The sequence below is a fragment of the Podarcis raffonei genome, chromosome 10 (assembly GCF_027172205.1).
Source record: "Podarcis raffonei isolate rPodRaf1 chromosome 10, rPodRaf1.pri, whole genome shotgun sequence".
NCBI classification, from domain to species: Eukaryota; Metazoa; Chordata; class Lepidosauria; order Squamata; family Lacertidae; genus Podarcis; species Podarcis raffonei.
The window spans coordinates 51,680,721-51,696,292 of record NC_070611.1 but is presented as its reverse complement, the minus strand read 5'-3'; the positions used below and the strand labels follow the sequence as shown (position 1 = coordinate 51,696,292).

The 15,572-nt window shown below is 44.7% G+C and overlaps 1 protein-coding gene across 1 annotated transcript in view; it reads left to right on the top strand.

Annotated features, from left to right (window-relative positions):
* Positions 1-97: 97 nt before the first annotated feature.
* The window catches only part of POLR3B (RNA polymerase III subunit B), a 60,010-nt gene continuing 44,535 nt past the window's right edge, over positions 98-15,572 (top strand). Inside the window, exons 1-11 of the mRNA XM_053406339.1 lie at positions 98-198; positions 1,872-1,904; positions 2,270-2,326; positions 2,426-2,490; positions 3,270-3,345; positions 3,823-3,923; positions 4,088-4,179; positions 5,414-5,531; positions 6,662-6,770; positions 13,432-13,554; positions 15,033-15,149. Of these exons, the coding sequence (XP_053262314.1) occupies positions 127-198; positions 1,872-1,904; positions 2,270-2,326; positions 2,426-2,490; positions 3,270-3,345; positions 3,823-3,923; positions 4,088-4,179; positions 5,414-5,531; positions 6,662-6,770; positions 13,432-13,554; positions 15,033-15,149 (963 nt within the window). The 5' untranslated portion in view covers positions 98-126. The remainder of the gene's footprint in view (positions 199-1,871; positions 1,905-2,269; positions 2,327-2,425; positions 2,491-3,269; positions 3,346-3,822; positions 3,924-4,087; positions 4,180-5,413; positions 5,532-6,661; positions 6,771-13,431; positions 13,555-15,032; positions 15,150-15,572) is intronic.

The window sequence follows — 15,572 nt, the reverse complement described above, 5'->3', positions numbered from 1 at the left end:
GGAACCTCTGCGCTGCGGGTCAAGTTGCATCTGGGGGCCGGTTTCACAACCGTACTCGGTGCGCTCTGCACAGCGCAGGCCGGGCTTTCGTCGCTTTACCCCCCGGACTGGCTGGTTCTCTCTGCCATGGAGACGCTGGCGGCGGAGCTGGGAGCTTCAACTCCGGAGCAAGCGGCGGCTCCCGTAAACACGGTGGAGGTGAGAAGTTGGTAAAAGGAGAAGGAAGCAGGGGAGAGACGGGGGCGGCGCCTTGGCTGCCGAGGCGCCTCCTCGCTGTGGAAAACTAAATACGACGCGTCGGTGCGGCTTCAGGGGGACGCGCGCTCCGGCTTCCCGCTCCGGCTCTTTCGGGCCTTTGTTTGGCCCCCGAGGCAGAGGGAGGGAGTGCATGCGCAGAGCTCCCCTTTCAGTCACCTGATACTCTCTTCCCCGTTTCGGGGATACAGCAGGGACAAGTCGGTTGGCGGGTCCCAGGGTAGTGATGGGATGGGAAACCTGTGGACCTCCAGGTGCTTTTTTTTAAAAAGACTCCAGCTCCCATCTTCCCTGCCCTTTTGCCATGCTGAGTGGGCTGATGGGAGTTGGAGTCCAATAGCCTTTGGATGGTCACATGGTCCATATCCCTGGTGTATCTGCGCATCAGATGAACTGGAGTTTCCCCCTTTCAATATATTGTAATAGTGATTAGTAAGACTTGGACTTCCTTAATCTTCTTTAAGCTATCTTGGTGAACTTGTTGGTGGGAGAGGGGGCATTGTCCTTGCTGCTAGGTAAAGGTAAAGGGACCCCTGACCGTTAGGTCCAGTTGTGGCCGACTCTGGGGTTGCGGCGCTCATCTCGCTTTATTGGCCGAGGGAGCTGGTGTACAGCTTCCGGGTCATTTGGCCAGCATGACTAAGCCGCTTCTGGCGAACCAGAGCAGCACACGGAAATGCCGTTTACCTTCCCGCCAGAGCGGTACCTATTTATCTACTTGCACTTTGACGTGCTTTTGAACTGTTAGGTTGGCAGGAGCAGGGACCGAACAATGGGAGCTCACCCCATTGCCGGGATTCGAACCACCGACCTTCTGATCTGCAAGTCCTAGGCTCTGTGGTTTAACCCACAGCGCCACCTGCGTCTGTCCTTGCTGCTACTTACCTGTTAATCCGAATGGCACAAGGCACTTCCACCCGCTCTTGTCACATGGACGCTGTCTGGATAATATTTGTTTGCTATCAAATAAAAAATGCACATTAAAAAAGAAAGAAAGAAACGTTACTGTAGCACACATAGACAAAAGCCTGCAAGCATTGTCATCTCTCTTTGTGACTCTGCTGTTCTGTCTGGATCTCCTGTGACCGATAGCTCCCTAGGTCTTGAGGTTTGATGAGAAGTTTCAGGGGCTCTAGAAGAGAGGGGCTAAAGTGCAAGGACTGAGCTGGTTTCTCTTTGGCTTAATGGGTTATTTTGCAATTTAGCAGGAGGGCCATAGCTCAGTGGTAGCGCATCTGCTTTGCATGCAGAATGTCCCAGGTTCGATCCCCAGAATCTCATAAGTAGAGCTGGGAGAGACCCTTGCCTGAAACCCTGGAGAGCTGCTGCCAGTAATGTAAGCTATGTACATTGCCTTGAATTCCATGATGGAAGAGAAGACAACACAAATGGACTTAATAAATAATTAAACCTCAGTCATCCACATCTGTGAGTTAGAGTAATTGACTTTAAGAGCTTGCTTGATGATCTAAAAAGTGTTATTACTACTAATAAGATCAATATCATCCTACAAGTGAACTAAGCATTTTACATAGAAGAGTATATACCTGTTTAGCTTCTTGAAAATTGATTCCCTATCTTTTAAAAGTTGTTTTATCCTATACCTTTGTTTTCAGGAAAAATGGAGATTACTTCCAGCGTTTCTGAAGGTTAGTATATTTGTGCAGTTGCCATTGATGGCATTTACAGGTTTTAATAAATTGAAGTAAATTGAAAATGAAAATCTGAAATAATCTCATTGTTTTCATTAATGATAAGTACTGCAAGCACTGAATATAGCTGGTGTACATTTTCAGTCATGTAAGTGCCCTTCTTTTAGGAAGCATAAATTCATTCTTTGAGTTGGTTGAAAAATTGGTTTTCATGAGTGATGTTTAAGATTTGTATGGTAAATTTTATTTTGAGTGCTAATTAAATTATGTCTCTTTATGCATTTGGATGTTTTTGTTCTGGGCTTTTTTTCTTTTTCTTTCTTTTTAATACCCCAGGTAATGTCCCTTTGTGATTATTTTAGGTGAAAGGTCTTGTAAAGCAGCACATAGATTCATTCAATTATTTCATCAATGTAGAGGTAAGCTTTTTTTTTTTAAGCAACATCAGAAAGATCAACACGTGTAATAAATTGCATGCCCTTCAGCAATGTGTAGACTTAGACTTCTTTTATTTCCAGATTAAGAAAATAATGAAAGCCAATGAGAAAATTACAAGTGATGCTGACCCAATGTGGTACTTAAAGTAAGTCTGACTTTGATTTTGGTGGTGGTGATAGAGAATGTGGGTGGACAGCTGACATATGAGCTTTGTGCTTGAATATCCTGATATACTTTCTGTGTAGCTCTTAGTCCTTGGGTTAATCCATTTTAATTTAATAAAGCCCTTGAGGCAGTGGAAATCCTGTGTGGAGCAGCATAAATGTACAAAATGGTCTGTGGTGTCAGTGATCCATCTGAATAGGATTCAGTTGCAATATGGTCCATTATATCCTTTTCTGAAGTTTGGTTTAGGTTACATTTAGCTTTAGGCTTCATTCCTACTTACAGGTAGGCTGCCCATTCTGCTTCATGGACATGCACACACCCCATCTTAAATGATACTCTTGCCTTACTGTTAACAAATGCAGGGAACCTTTGGCCCTCCAGATGTTGCCGAACTGTAGCTCCCATCATCCCAGGCCAATGGCCCTACTTGCTGAGACTGATGAGAGTTGCAGTTCAGGGATATCTGGAGGGCCATTAATTCCTCACATCTGCTGTTAAGAGGGTTCCACCCCCTTTTGGTTCTATACAAAGAAAGATGTCAGCCCAGGAATCTTCCCATTCTTCGAGCAGAATCTGGTGAGCACTTGTATAGCTGAGGGGAAACTATCCCTTTATTTGCTCCCATTAAGATTATGGTTCTTCTTATATATTTCTCATTGGTTTTTAGTAAACCAAAGGTTTAACAAAATGGAATGTGAGTTGCATATTTGGGCAACTGGGTTGTATCCCATTTTTAAGTTGGGTCTTTCATTGCAGATACCTCAATATATATGTGGGTACTCCAGATGTTGAAGAAAGCTTTAATGTAACAAGACCTGTTTCTCCTCATGAGGTATTTGCATCTACTCAGCCTTTTTGTACCTTTGTGTGAACCAGCTAATTGAGCTTCTTGTTGTAATTGATGACTGTGAAAGAACTGTGACTGATTTTTGGTCATATTATGTCCCGAAGAGTATATTACTGTTGCATGGTGCATTTTTGTTACTCATATTTTTTTCTTCAGTTAATTGTATATTGAGGTCTGATACACCTGCAAGATTAGGTTAGACTTTTCACTGCTGAAAATAGTCAGATCTTTGGAGAGAGAAGCTACCATGTCTCATCTGAGGGAGGACTTGCATGTGCTGTGTGTGTTGCAATATATAGACTTGCTTCTTTGCAGTAACTTAAGAAAAAAAATCTAGCAAATAAATTTTAGTCTCTGGGATTTTTAATGATTGAGGATTGGAAAAAGAACAAATACGAGGACTTCAAAGGAGTGTAGCGTTCCACCTGAAAAATATTTAACCGTGTGGCTCTTCTCTTTAAGTGTCGCTTGAGAGATATGACGTATTCTGCTCCAATTACAGTAGACATTGAATACACCCGAGGTAGCCAGAGGATTATTCGCAATGCATTACCTGTTGGCAGGTAAGTTACCAATATAAAGATAAATACTACTTTTGTGTGTTGGTCACGTTCTGTGTTAATTGCTGTGATAAAATGTGAGAGACTTGTTTTGCTTTTAATCAAAGAGGGCAATCCAGTCTATACTCTGAGCCTGCAAGGTAATTTTTACTTTGTTGTTCTTGCAGGATGCCAGTAATGTTGCGAAGTTCCAATTGTGTTCTTACTGGAAAAACTCCAGCAGAATTTGCCAAGCTTAATGAATGCCCTTTAGATCCAGGTAACAACATTTTCTAATAGTGTTTGTTCCTTTTGAATGACTTGTGATCCCTTTTGCTATGTTACTCAATGGAGCCTTCTAACACATGAGCCGCTACAGATTATGGAATGAGAGATTTTCAGACTGTAGAGGGGTCTAAGCGAAGTTTCTGCTTTGATTAGAGCAGTTTACTAAGATTCCTACCCAGGGACAGGGAAGTACCATTGGTAGCTGCAAGCCTTGTCATCTACTTGCTGTACAGATTTCCCAAGTATTCCTGGAATCTTCCAAGACTTTGTCTATGCCGCTTCTGGTTTCAGGAGGTCATGATAGCACAATGGAGAATTTCACTAGATAGCCATCTTAAGTTCATAGTTCATACTGAGGGAAGTAGGTCCATGCATTAAGGTGCCTTCTTCGGTTTACTGAAGGCATTGTATAGCAGTCTCTGCAATTACAAGTGGAGTCAGCAATATCCAGCCACTTTTGATTGATGGGGTCTGTGTGGAGAGGGTAACAACATTCAGATTTTTGGGCATTGAATTACAAGAGGATCTGTCCTGGAGTGTCAACACAAGGGGGCTTGTGAAGAAGGCGCAGCAGAGACTGTACTTTTTGAGAATTCTAAGGAAAAACCATCTCCCGCAGAAACTGCTGCTTGCCTTCTATCACTGTGCCATTGAGAGCGTGCTCACTTATGGCTTATGTGTGTGGTACGGAAGCTGTACTACCCAGGACAGGATGGGGTTGTGCAGAGTTGTTAAGGCAGCAGAGAGAATTGTTGGCTGCCCACTCTCCACCTTAGAGCAGATTTATGCCACAAGGTGCCATAGGAAGGCACTGGACATAGTAAAAGATCCATCACATCCTGGTCACTGTCTCTTCGAGCTCCTGCCGTCGGGACGGAGATACAGGACGATGAAGACAAGAACGAGCCGTCTTAAGAACAGCTTCTTCTCCAGAGCGATCTCAGCCCTGAATGGGAAGCCTGGACTTTGAAAGTCATCTAATCTTCCTTGCTGTATTATACTGTATTGTTTTAATTAGTGTTTTTATGGAGCAGTCGAGTAATTTCGTTGTCCCTGAGAGGGGGCAATGACAATAAAGATATTATTATTATTATTATTATTATTCCTCACTAAATACTGCAGGCCAGTGTAGCTGACAAAGCAAAAATGTACATTTCAGAGGTTTGCAAAGTCCATTAATGTTTAAAACTAATGTCAATCGAGATTTTCCATTCTCCACTGGACAGGTGGCTACTTCATTGTCAAAGGTGTAGAGAAGGTAATTCTTATTCAAGAGCAGTTATCGAAAAACAGAATAATTGTGGAAGCTGACAGAAAAGGGACGGTTGGCGCATCAGTTACCAGGTAAAAGAACTCATTAGTAACTGCGGGCTGGTTTCCTATGATACCATGGCTGGGATCAAAATAATTACTTTAGGCACAGCCAGGAGTCTGGGCATGCCTAGTATGATGAGGGTGCTATTTATGCCCTACTTTTCCTCCAAGGTGGCACACACAGCTTTCTCCCTTCTCCATTTATCCTCACAGTCCTTACAACAACTACGTGAGGAAAGTTAGGCCGAGTGAGCATGATTGGCCCAAGGTCACTCAGTGAAGCTTCATGGCTGAGTGGGGATTTGAGCTTACACCTCCCTGGTCTTAGTCCAACGCATTAACCACTGCACTACACAGATTCCCCAAAAAAGTGGCAGCCTGCTCAGTGCCATATAACAAACTGCTTTTGAACATTACTTAACTGAAAAGCGGCTTTCTATATTTCATTGTGGCGGCAGGGTGAGCTTGAGGAACATGAGTTCAAAGTTCCACTGAGTATACAGAACTAGTTGTACGCTCATGCAAAGATCATGGAAAGAGCCTTGTGTTTGAATACGTTTTTCATGCACATTTGGTAACCATTTGTTAAACGTAATTCCAAACGTTTGCAACTTGGTCCTTAAAAATAACAGAGCAGAAGTTCAACCAAAGCTTTGTGGAAGGGGGAAACCACTTGGGTTAGTCTAAAATAAGTGGATCGGTAGAAAATGCAAAGTTTGCTGTATTTTAAGTGCTCCGAAAAATGCAACATGCCTGTGTTCTGAAAACACCGGCAGATAGTCAGACAAAATTATTTATTTAATCCCTGCAAACCAAGAATTAAATATGGTACAAAAGACAGAATAGATAACCACTTACAGTAGCAGTGGAGAACAGATGGCGCTCCAGATCTTACTGGACTCCAGCTCCCTTCAGCCCCAGCCAGCATGGCCAGGGCCATCTGGAGGATGATAGGTTCCCCTTCCCTGGCTTACAGGTTTGCAATCAAAGAAGACATGAATTGGAAGGAGGTTGGCATAGTAATAAGATCCCAGGTTTTATGCACAAAAAACCTTCGCAATCCTGTGTTCTGATGTACAAAGCCATGATAAGTTTCCCCCCTCGCTGTCAGGGTTTGTAGAATTAATGAGGTCTTTCCTTTTCTTTTTACAAATGTGTAGTTCTACTCATGAAAAGAAGAGCAGAACTAATATAACTGTGAAGCAAGGAAGATTCTACCTTAAGCATAACACCCTGTCGGAAGATATTCCCATTGCAATAATCTTCAAGGTAATTTTTTAAAAGAACAATCTCCATTATCAGTTCTTGGAGTACAATCCTGTACGTGTCACTGAGTTCAGTGGGGCTTTCTCACAGGTAAGCCTGTATAAAATTACAGCCTAGAACAGTTTATAGAAGAACTTCAAATACTTAGTATAAAGGGGGAAATAATAGAATCGTAGAATTTTAGAGTTGGAAGCGGCCACAAGGGTCATTTAGTCTAGCCCCTGCGATGCAGAATTTTTTTTCTCCAACATGGACCTCAAACCCACAGCCCTGAGGTTAAGAGTCAATATTTATTTATTTTTGTTCTTTGTCTATGTTCAAGTTTCTTTTAGCTGTTTGCTCTACACCGTAGGAAACTTTTATTTGCTAGTCTTGAAGTGTTGGAATGTGAGGTTCATCTTTGGCACAATTGCCATTACTTTTGCTTGGTTTTTTTTTAAGCCAATAAAAATGGAAAAGGAGGAAAAGGCAGGGGTAGGGGAGATGGGGGCGGGGAATAAAAGTGAGTTGCAGGCAGGGATGTTTGAGAATTTCAATTTGCAGGTTGGAACTTACTGTATTTTTCGCCCCATAGGGCGCACCAGCCCATAGGGCGCACCTAGTTTTTTGGGGGGGAAATAAAGGGAAAAAAATATTTCCCCCCCCCAGGCACGGGGCTGGGGTGGGGGAACCCCGAGCTTCCCCCGACCCCAGCCCCCAGAACAGGCTGCTATCCGCAAGCCTAGGGAGCCCGTCGGGAAGTCGCGCCAGTCTCCCCAGGCTTGCAGATATCTGCCCGAAGCCCGGGGTGCGCTCCGCTGCGCTCTCCAGGTTTCAGGCTGCAGGCTGCTGTCCGCAAGCTGTGGGAGCCCGGTGCGACTTCCCGCCGGGCTCCCATGGCTTGTGGAGAGCTGCCCGAAGCCCGGGGTGCGCTCCGCTGCGCGCCCTGGGCTTCGGGCAGCAGGCTGCTATCCGCAAGCCTAGGGAGCCCTGCGGGAACTTCCGCGGGCTCCCCAGGCTTGCGGATATCTGCCCGAAGCCTGGAGAGCAAGAGGGGTTGGTGCGCACCAACCACTCTCGCTCTCCAGGCTTCAGCGAAAGCCTGCATTCGCCCCATAGGACGCACACACATTTCCCCTTCATTTTTGGAGGGGGAAAAGTGCGTACTATAGGGCAAAAAATACGGTAATTTTTCAGTGCTTTCGCACTTCCTGAAATTTCCTACACAGTTCTTGGTTCAAAAATAGTATCAAAATGCCTTGAGAGAATGCGTACCTTGAGAGAATGCAATTTTTCATGTGGATTTTTTTCCCCTTTAAGATTTGATTGCAATCTTTCCCAGTGAGAGCATCAGCTATTGGCCAGAATGTTGGCTTGGTCATATTGGTTCTATATTTAGTTCATTTCCTGTTTTATATAATGTATTCAGCTGCTAGAACAGCTTTAGGGAATGTGCCAAACGATACCCTAAAAAGATCGCAGAGCACTGCCAGAAGAGGGCAGCACTTGCTTGTAACTTAAATGTGTAAATAATGCTGTGTGGATGTAACAGGGTGGGATTTGTGGACTGGGTTGCTACCTTATCTATTTTAAGGTAGAACATCTATAACGGTTAAGGGTCTACTGCATGGGATGCTAATTTGTGTCGCTCCCAATCACATTATACTTTAAAATAATTCCTCCCATTTATTAAAAAAAAAAAATTAGGAATGTACTGCATAGGGAAGTAATGTTTAACCCTTCATCCTATTGCAACTGTAACCACACATCTGGTGGTACAAGTGGAATTATAAAAATGTTTCCATTGGTACCAAGTTGTGACTGCAAAAAAATTCTGCCAGAAGCAAGACTGGCATTTGGTACTGGATTTAAATCCAGTGCTGACAGCAAGCCCCACTCTTGACAGGGATTGGCTCTGATCAGGTACTGTTCACAGGAGCCAATCTTGTGGAGCTCTTCTTGCAAGCATTGGCAGAATTTAAAGGACACAAAATGTTCCCCATGCCTGCTTTAGAATGTCTGTAAACCACGAGGCTGGTGGAAGTAACACCCCCCCACAGTGTGATTTTATTTCTGCAACACACTATAGTTGACCACTGCGGGAGGAGTTAAGAATAAACATTTTATTATTTTCTTGTACTTTTTTTGTTTGATATGGTGAGGATCAGCTGGAGCCCTGAGTAAAAATCTAGGGCCAGTTGCCACCGTTTTACACGGACTTCATGTGCACTTCTCCAAGACTTAACTAATGGAATAATCTCCAAAGCCTGCGTGAGGCCGTTTCTCCCCTTACTTTAGAAAAAAGGATGAGTACCCTCTTGAGGATTCTGTAAGCAGGAATATATTATATCAGTGGCAATTAAAGTTTAATTTTAATTCTTTGGGGGATTAGTTCAACTGAGTTCACTTGGAAATGAATAAGTTTGTATCTAGTACAATTTGACTGATTAGTTGGGCTGCTGATTGGGTATACTGGGGAAATAAATGAATTAATATTTATTTATAAATAAATGATCTTGTACAGCTTTTGAATAATGAATTGATCAGTGGGCATACCAGGGAAATAAATAAATAAATTTCTGTTTGTGAATAAATACATTTATATTTACTCTCTTTTGGAGATAACTACTTGGGTTGTTGATTGGTGGGTACATTGGGGTAATAACTCCCGAACAGCAAATGCTACTCAGGACAACAGACAGCCCCAAAAATTACTTCCCCAAAACGACCTAAGCCATTCTTATGTATGATGGAAGCCATCCAGAGTGGCTGTGGTAACCCAGTCAGATGGGTGGAGTATAAAGAATAAAATCATCATCATTATTAGAAAAAAGCTGGCACCCCCCAAAAGAACAAGGCAACTCCCATCCACATAATTTATCCCAGTAAACCCCAGAAGCAATCCCCAATAATGCCAGGTGGCGCTGTGGGTTAAACCACAGAGCCTAGGACTTGCTGATCAAAAGGTCGGCGGTTCGAATCCCCGTGATGGGGTGAGCTCCCGTTGCTCGGTCCCTGCTCCTGCCAACCTAGCAGTTCAAAAGCATGTCAAAGTGCAAGTAGATAAATAGGTACCACTCTGGTGGGAAGGTAAACAGCGTTTCTGTGCGCTGCTCTGGTTCACCAGAAGCAGCTTAGTCATGCTGGCCACATGACCCAGAAGCTGTACGTTGGCTCCCTCGGCCAATAAAGCGAGATGAGCGCCGCAACCCCAGAGTCGGTCATGACTGGACCTAATGGTCAGGGGTCCCTTTACCTTTTTAAGGAACCTGAATGCAATCAGTAATTAGGAGGCAGTGGTTCTGGAGATGCTGTTGTGAAGAGGGCAGCAGAGGAAGTCAGTCACTCACTGGCCAGAGGAGAGTTACTCACAAACCCCTTGAGATAACTCCACAGCCTTTGAGGGGTCTGCAGCCCATTGATCTATATCTAGTACTGTCAGAAAGCTGTTATACTGGTGCATGCCTTCCAGTGTGGCGCTCAGCACATGCACTCCCACCCAAGGGTTCTTTTTTATGGCTGCAAATCATTTTGAGTGGTGCATAATGGAAATATAAATAACATAAATAGAGCTGCTTTGTAAGCTGCACGCCCTTGGAATGGCAAGCCGTGTCTAAGCTATCACATTCATGTTCCGGAGGGAGCTGCAATCTGCTGCCATTCCTTGTATATGCAACTGCTTCAAATGCAACTGAATACTCAGCATGTGTGTGCATGCAGTGTAATATGTGAAATGACCTTTAAAATTGTGACATTCTGCAGCAAGGACTATAGTTTTGTAGCTAGGGGGTCTGTGGAGTCTGGGACCAAGGGACTGGAAGCTTTCATGTAAAGCAGGGATGGAAAACCTGCTTGGGAAGCCAGATGGTATTGGACTCTCAGTTGCACTGGCAATGCTGGTTATTGGGAGTCCAGAAACATCTGGAGGACGCACAGGTTCCCCAGCTCTGCTCTAAAGCAGCTATAGCTGCCTGATGCCTCCTGCTTGTGTCTGTTATCTGGGGGAAGGAGTTGCAAGGGAGAGGGCAAAGCCATAGGCAGTACTATTTAAAGTCCTTCTTGACATGCTTGGCTTGAGCATTAGGGACAACTTCTTCTACCCTCAACTACTTGCTGCATGGCCAGGGGTGTTGTAGGTGGAGTTGTTAGCAGTAAAACCAGCTGTTTAGAGCACCACTACTGTCACTTAGCTGTGTGGGGTCTGGAACATCTTCAGGGCACTGGGAGTATGTATTTCAGAGCACTGCCATGTGCTGCCTTCTGTAATGTGTAATTTCCTAAACAACATTTTGTAGGGGCCAATGGCTGCAGCAAATGCTTTCTAAAAGGAATAGGCCCAGTGATCACATTTAATTAGGTAGGAATTTAATGCAGTTTAAAAAGAAAGTGAGTTGGAGGTGCATTGTCTGTTTACAGTGAGCCCAAGAGTACACTGTGTGTTCGCTGGTGTATCTTTGTTATGCCTAGTTTAAAGATAAACATTAATGCAAGGCATAGCTTTTCACCCTTCCAACTTCTGAGAAGCATATTGTAGCTCTGCCAAAAAGAGGTGTTATTGACTTGATTCCCTGTTTCTTGATATGGCAGAACTCCAGACAAATATGTGAAAGGAGAAGCTTTAGCATTATCTAGAACATACAAAGGCCCGCACTGCTGGCTGCTGCCTTGAAACAGTTTATTCACAGAGAGATTGGGGAGATTTTCCTTTCTAAACCTGTTAAACATTTTCTTAACGTATTAAGCCTCTTTTACAATATCAGCTATAACCTGGTGCTTAAGGATCTGTGGGGAAAAAACCAAGATAAAATGGCTTTCAAGATGGCTTTCTGTGTGAAATCCTTTTCTTTGCCTTCCCTTTGCCTCTCCCCAACCCATGAGAGGCAACTTGTGAGGCAATTTACCAGTGCCTGTGATTGAGTGCACCTGCCTGGAGACGGAGCAGAGCTGCCTCCAAGTCTGAGGGGTCCTGGACAAAGTGCCCTCTAGTGGGTCCTCTCCTGTGCCAGTTATCTCTGACAGGATTTTGTGATCTTGGCAAAAATTCTTTGGGCAGGCAGACATGTAGCCACTATTATGCCTTGCCGCCATTATACAGTGGTACCTTGGGTTACATACGCTTCAGGTTACATACACTTCAGGTTACAGACTCCGCTAACCTAGAAATAGTGCTTCAGGTTAAGAACTTTGCTTCAGGATGAGAACAGAAATCGTGCTCCGGCGGCGCAGCAGCAGCGGGAGGCCCCATTAGCTAAAGTGGTGCTTCAGGTTAAGAACAGTTTCAGGTTAAGAACGGACCTCCAGAATGAATTAAGAACTTAACCTAAGGTACCACTGTAATGCAATGCAGGGGGTTTGGCCCTTGGGGCCCCTTCCAACTCCATGATTCTATAATTTCCTACACTGTGTCATTGACACTGTGGGAAATTAAAACAATGGTTCCAAGTACCCTCACATGGGGCCCAATGGAGCAGCATTGACTCTCGGCTTGAGGGAGCAGACCTCAGCGCAGTTATGGTGGGACCTGCCATGGTGTTAGGACCCCAGCAGCTGCCTGAAGATGTCGTGTGCTGACATTGAGCTTGGTTGGGGAAATCTTACCAGAATGCATTTTGAGGCAATGGAAGAAATGTGGGGGAGGTTAATTCAGCATGGTACAGGTACAAGGCTGCCGATTGGCTGGCAGCGTCCACATGATGTTCATGAGTTCCATGCACCTGCACAGTGCATGCTGAAGGAGTGTCTCCACCCCCCCCCCATCGTTCTACCCGGACACTGAGGTCCGGCGCCAAGGGCTTACTGGAGGTTCCCTCACTGCGAGAAGCCAAGTTACAGGGAACCAGGCAGAGGGCCTTCTCGGTAGTGGTGCTCGCCCTGTGGAACGCCCTCCCACCAGATGTCAAAGAGAAAAACAACTACCAGACTTTTAGAAGACATCTGAAGGCAGCCCTGTTTAGGGAAGCTTTTATGTTTGATGTATTACGGTATTTTAATATTTTGTTGGAAGCCACCCTGAGTGACTGGGGAAGACAAGCCAGATGGGCAGGGTATAAATAATTTATTATTATTATATTCTTATTATTAACCCCCCCCCCCACTTTCTCTACTTCAATAGCACCAAGTCACCCCTCCTTCAGGCAGCAGTGTTCAGTGGCAAATGTTGGAAGCCTCCTGTGAACCACCTAACTGAGCAGCTACTGCTGAAAAAGGGAGCTAATCATCGCCAGCTATGCACAAAATCGTTAGCAAGTTTGCATAACTTGAGAGAGAGGGTGTGTGTATAAAAAGATACCATTCATTCCTTTCCTGTAGCTCTTCAACAGGCTTCCTCTGTTGCATTTGTCCCATACAAATACTGTAGCAGAGCATTGCTTCTTATTAAACTATATGAGGTTTCTTCTGCAAATGAGCTGCCAATAGCGTTACTCTACTCCTTTCGTTTGTGTTTCCTGCTGCTGCTGTTGCTGCTGCTGCTGCTGCTGCTTTGGCTTATCAAGATTTCCATTTCATAGTTTGAGTATGTGCTGTTGCCAGTGCCAGATGGCCCTGTTTCTGAGAGAAGTCGCTTTGAGTTAGGAGTAATACTGACTACAATGGCAAAATTAGCATAAGCAAATGTCAGCAAGTTAGCACCACGCCAACATTCTTTCTCTCCTTTTCTACCTTTTATTTTTCTTCCCTCTTCTAGGCTATGGGCGTCGAGAGTGACCAGGAGATTGTGCAGATGATTGGTACAGAGGAGCATGTGATGGCTGCATTTGGTCCCAGCTTGGAGGAGTGCCAAAAAGCTCAGATTTTCACACAGATGCAGGTGTGTGACATTTTGAGCATCCGTCTAAGAAGAAAATGGCTTCTTAGTTTTGCCTGTTGTGAGCTGATGGAACGGCTCAGAGAATGCACTGGCCACAGTCTTCTGTCTGTCAAGCCCCTTTGCTTTCTCTAGATTGGAAAAGTTATTTTCCAAGTAAGAAAGCCCATCTCTGAGAGCTGATCTGTGCATTACTCAGGCTGAGGTGGAAGAGTTTTGATCATGGCTAAAAGTGGACATAGAATGAACATTATGGTGCAAAAGATGGGGAAATTGTTTGGGAGGACTGTGTAAGTAAGCAGCAAAATTAGCATGACCTCAAGAGATCATTTTATACATTGTGACTGTGGCTGTTCTTTCCTGTTTCAGTCCTTCTCAGAGTTCAGTTCTTTATTAACAAAATTCTACTTTGGCTTGCATGATTAGCAGAAATGTTGGGTATTGTCAGGGAACTGCCATCAGTGCCGGAGGGAGAGAGCAAAAGCCAGGTGCATTATAGAGAGCCTCCAGGGATCGGGAGAAGTAGCTCCTCTTCCGGGGAAGAGGATAAACGCAGGTCCAGTGGAGAGGAGGCGCAGACGTCGGAAATGGCAAGGCGGTCCCAGGACTCCTTGCCTGGGAGAAGCGAGGAGGGAAGGGGTGCTCCACTGCCCACGCCCTCTCTGCGCAGAAGGCATTCGCGCAGAGAGGGACGGCGCAGACTGGGCGTCAAGGAGCTTCTTTGTTTGAGGAAGTTCAAGAAACGCCCACTCACGGATTCTGCCAGCGATTGAGTCAGTCATGGGCGAGTGGTGCTCTGGACAGATAAAGTTTACTTTCGCAGCCAGCCAGGGAGATATTTCCCTGCTTGCTCACGAGCAACCCCTTGGAACCGTAGCAGGAGTTAGACAGGAGTTATTACAACAGTAGTGACTAGAGGACCACTGACCAGAACATGGGGTTTTTGTTCATGGAAGGTTAAAACCATACTAGGAAATATAATTATTGTTAGTATTGTTAGTTGTGTACCTTTGGGCAGCGTCCAAAGAGTAATTCCATTAGTGCAAGGACTTCTGGCTGTGCAACGGAACTTCCTCCTCACTCCTCTCCCTGCGTCCCTCCACATGCCCCCTAAACCAGTTTGAGGGGTGACCCCCAACCTTCTGGAGCAGATTTGGGGGAGGTGCTGGGGAATTACTAGGAGCGGAGAGAGAGAGGAATATCCGTGGTGCAAACAGAAACCCTTGTGCTAACAGATCTTCTTCATTAGATACCAGTCCTAGATTGGCCTAGTCCATTTTCACTGGTCATCTTATTAAAGAAGCATCTTACGCTGCTGTCTTGTTTTACATTTTAAAAACTTAGGTTTTGGCATGCTGATTATCTTGTTAATACACAGTCATCTGTTGTTAATATGCAATGTCATTCCCTGAAAGCGGAGACTTCCAAGAAGAGTTTTTAACTTGTACTATGCTAACTTGGATTTGGATTTCACTTTACAGGCACTGAAGTATCTGGGAAATAAGGTCCGAAGGCAGAGAATGTGGGGAGGACCCAAAAAAACCAAGATGGAAGAAGCAAGAGAGCTGCTGGCAACAACCATTCTTGCCCATGTCCCTGTACGACCGTAAATCTTAGATTTTGGGGTAGGGCGTGTGGGCTGAAATAGGATTCTTGCCATACAAGTCCTGAATGGGTTGAATGTCCTCTGGCAGAGCACCTTCACTAATCCATGGTGAACTTGTGAGGGTGACTGTATCTTCACCTATTGTTCATCATCCCAATCTTATTTAGGAAGGCACCTCAGGAAGAGCTGCTGCTTAGTTCTATCGTTAATTCTTTGTGTGTATTAGAGGAGGAGTCAGATACTTTCTGCTCCTGATCTAATGCCTCTGTTGATTAGTATTCTGATTCATTATTTTTTGCATGCCAGCAGTATGGTATGTGAAGCTCTGTATGTGATTCTCTGCACACTAACCTGTGATTACTGGTGTTGGGTTGAGGCAACACTATGTAAAATTCAGAAGCTGTGTGTGTGTGTG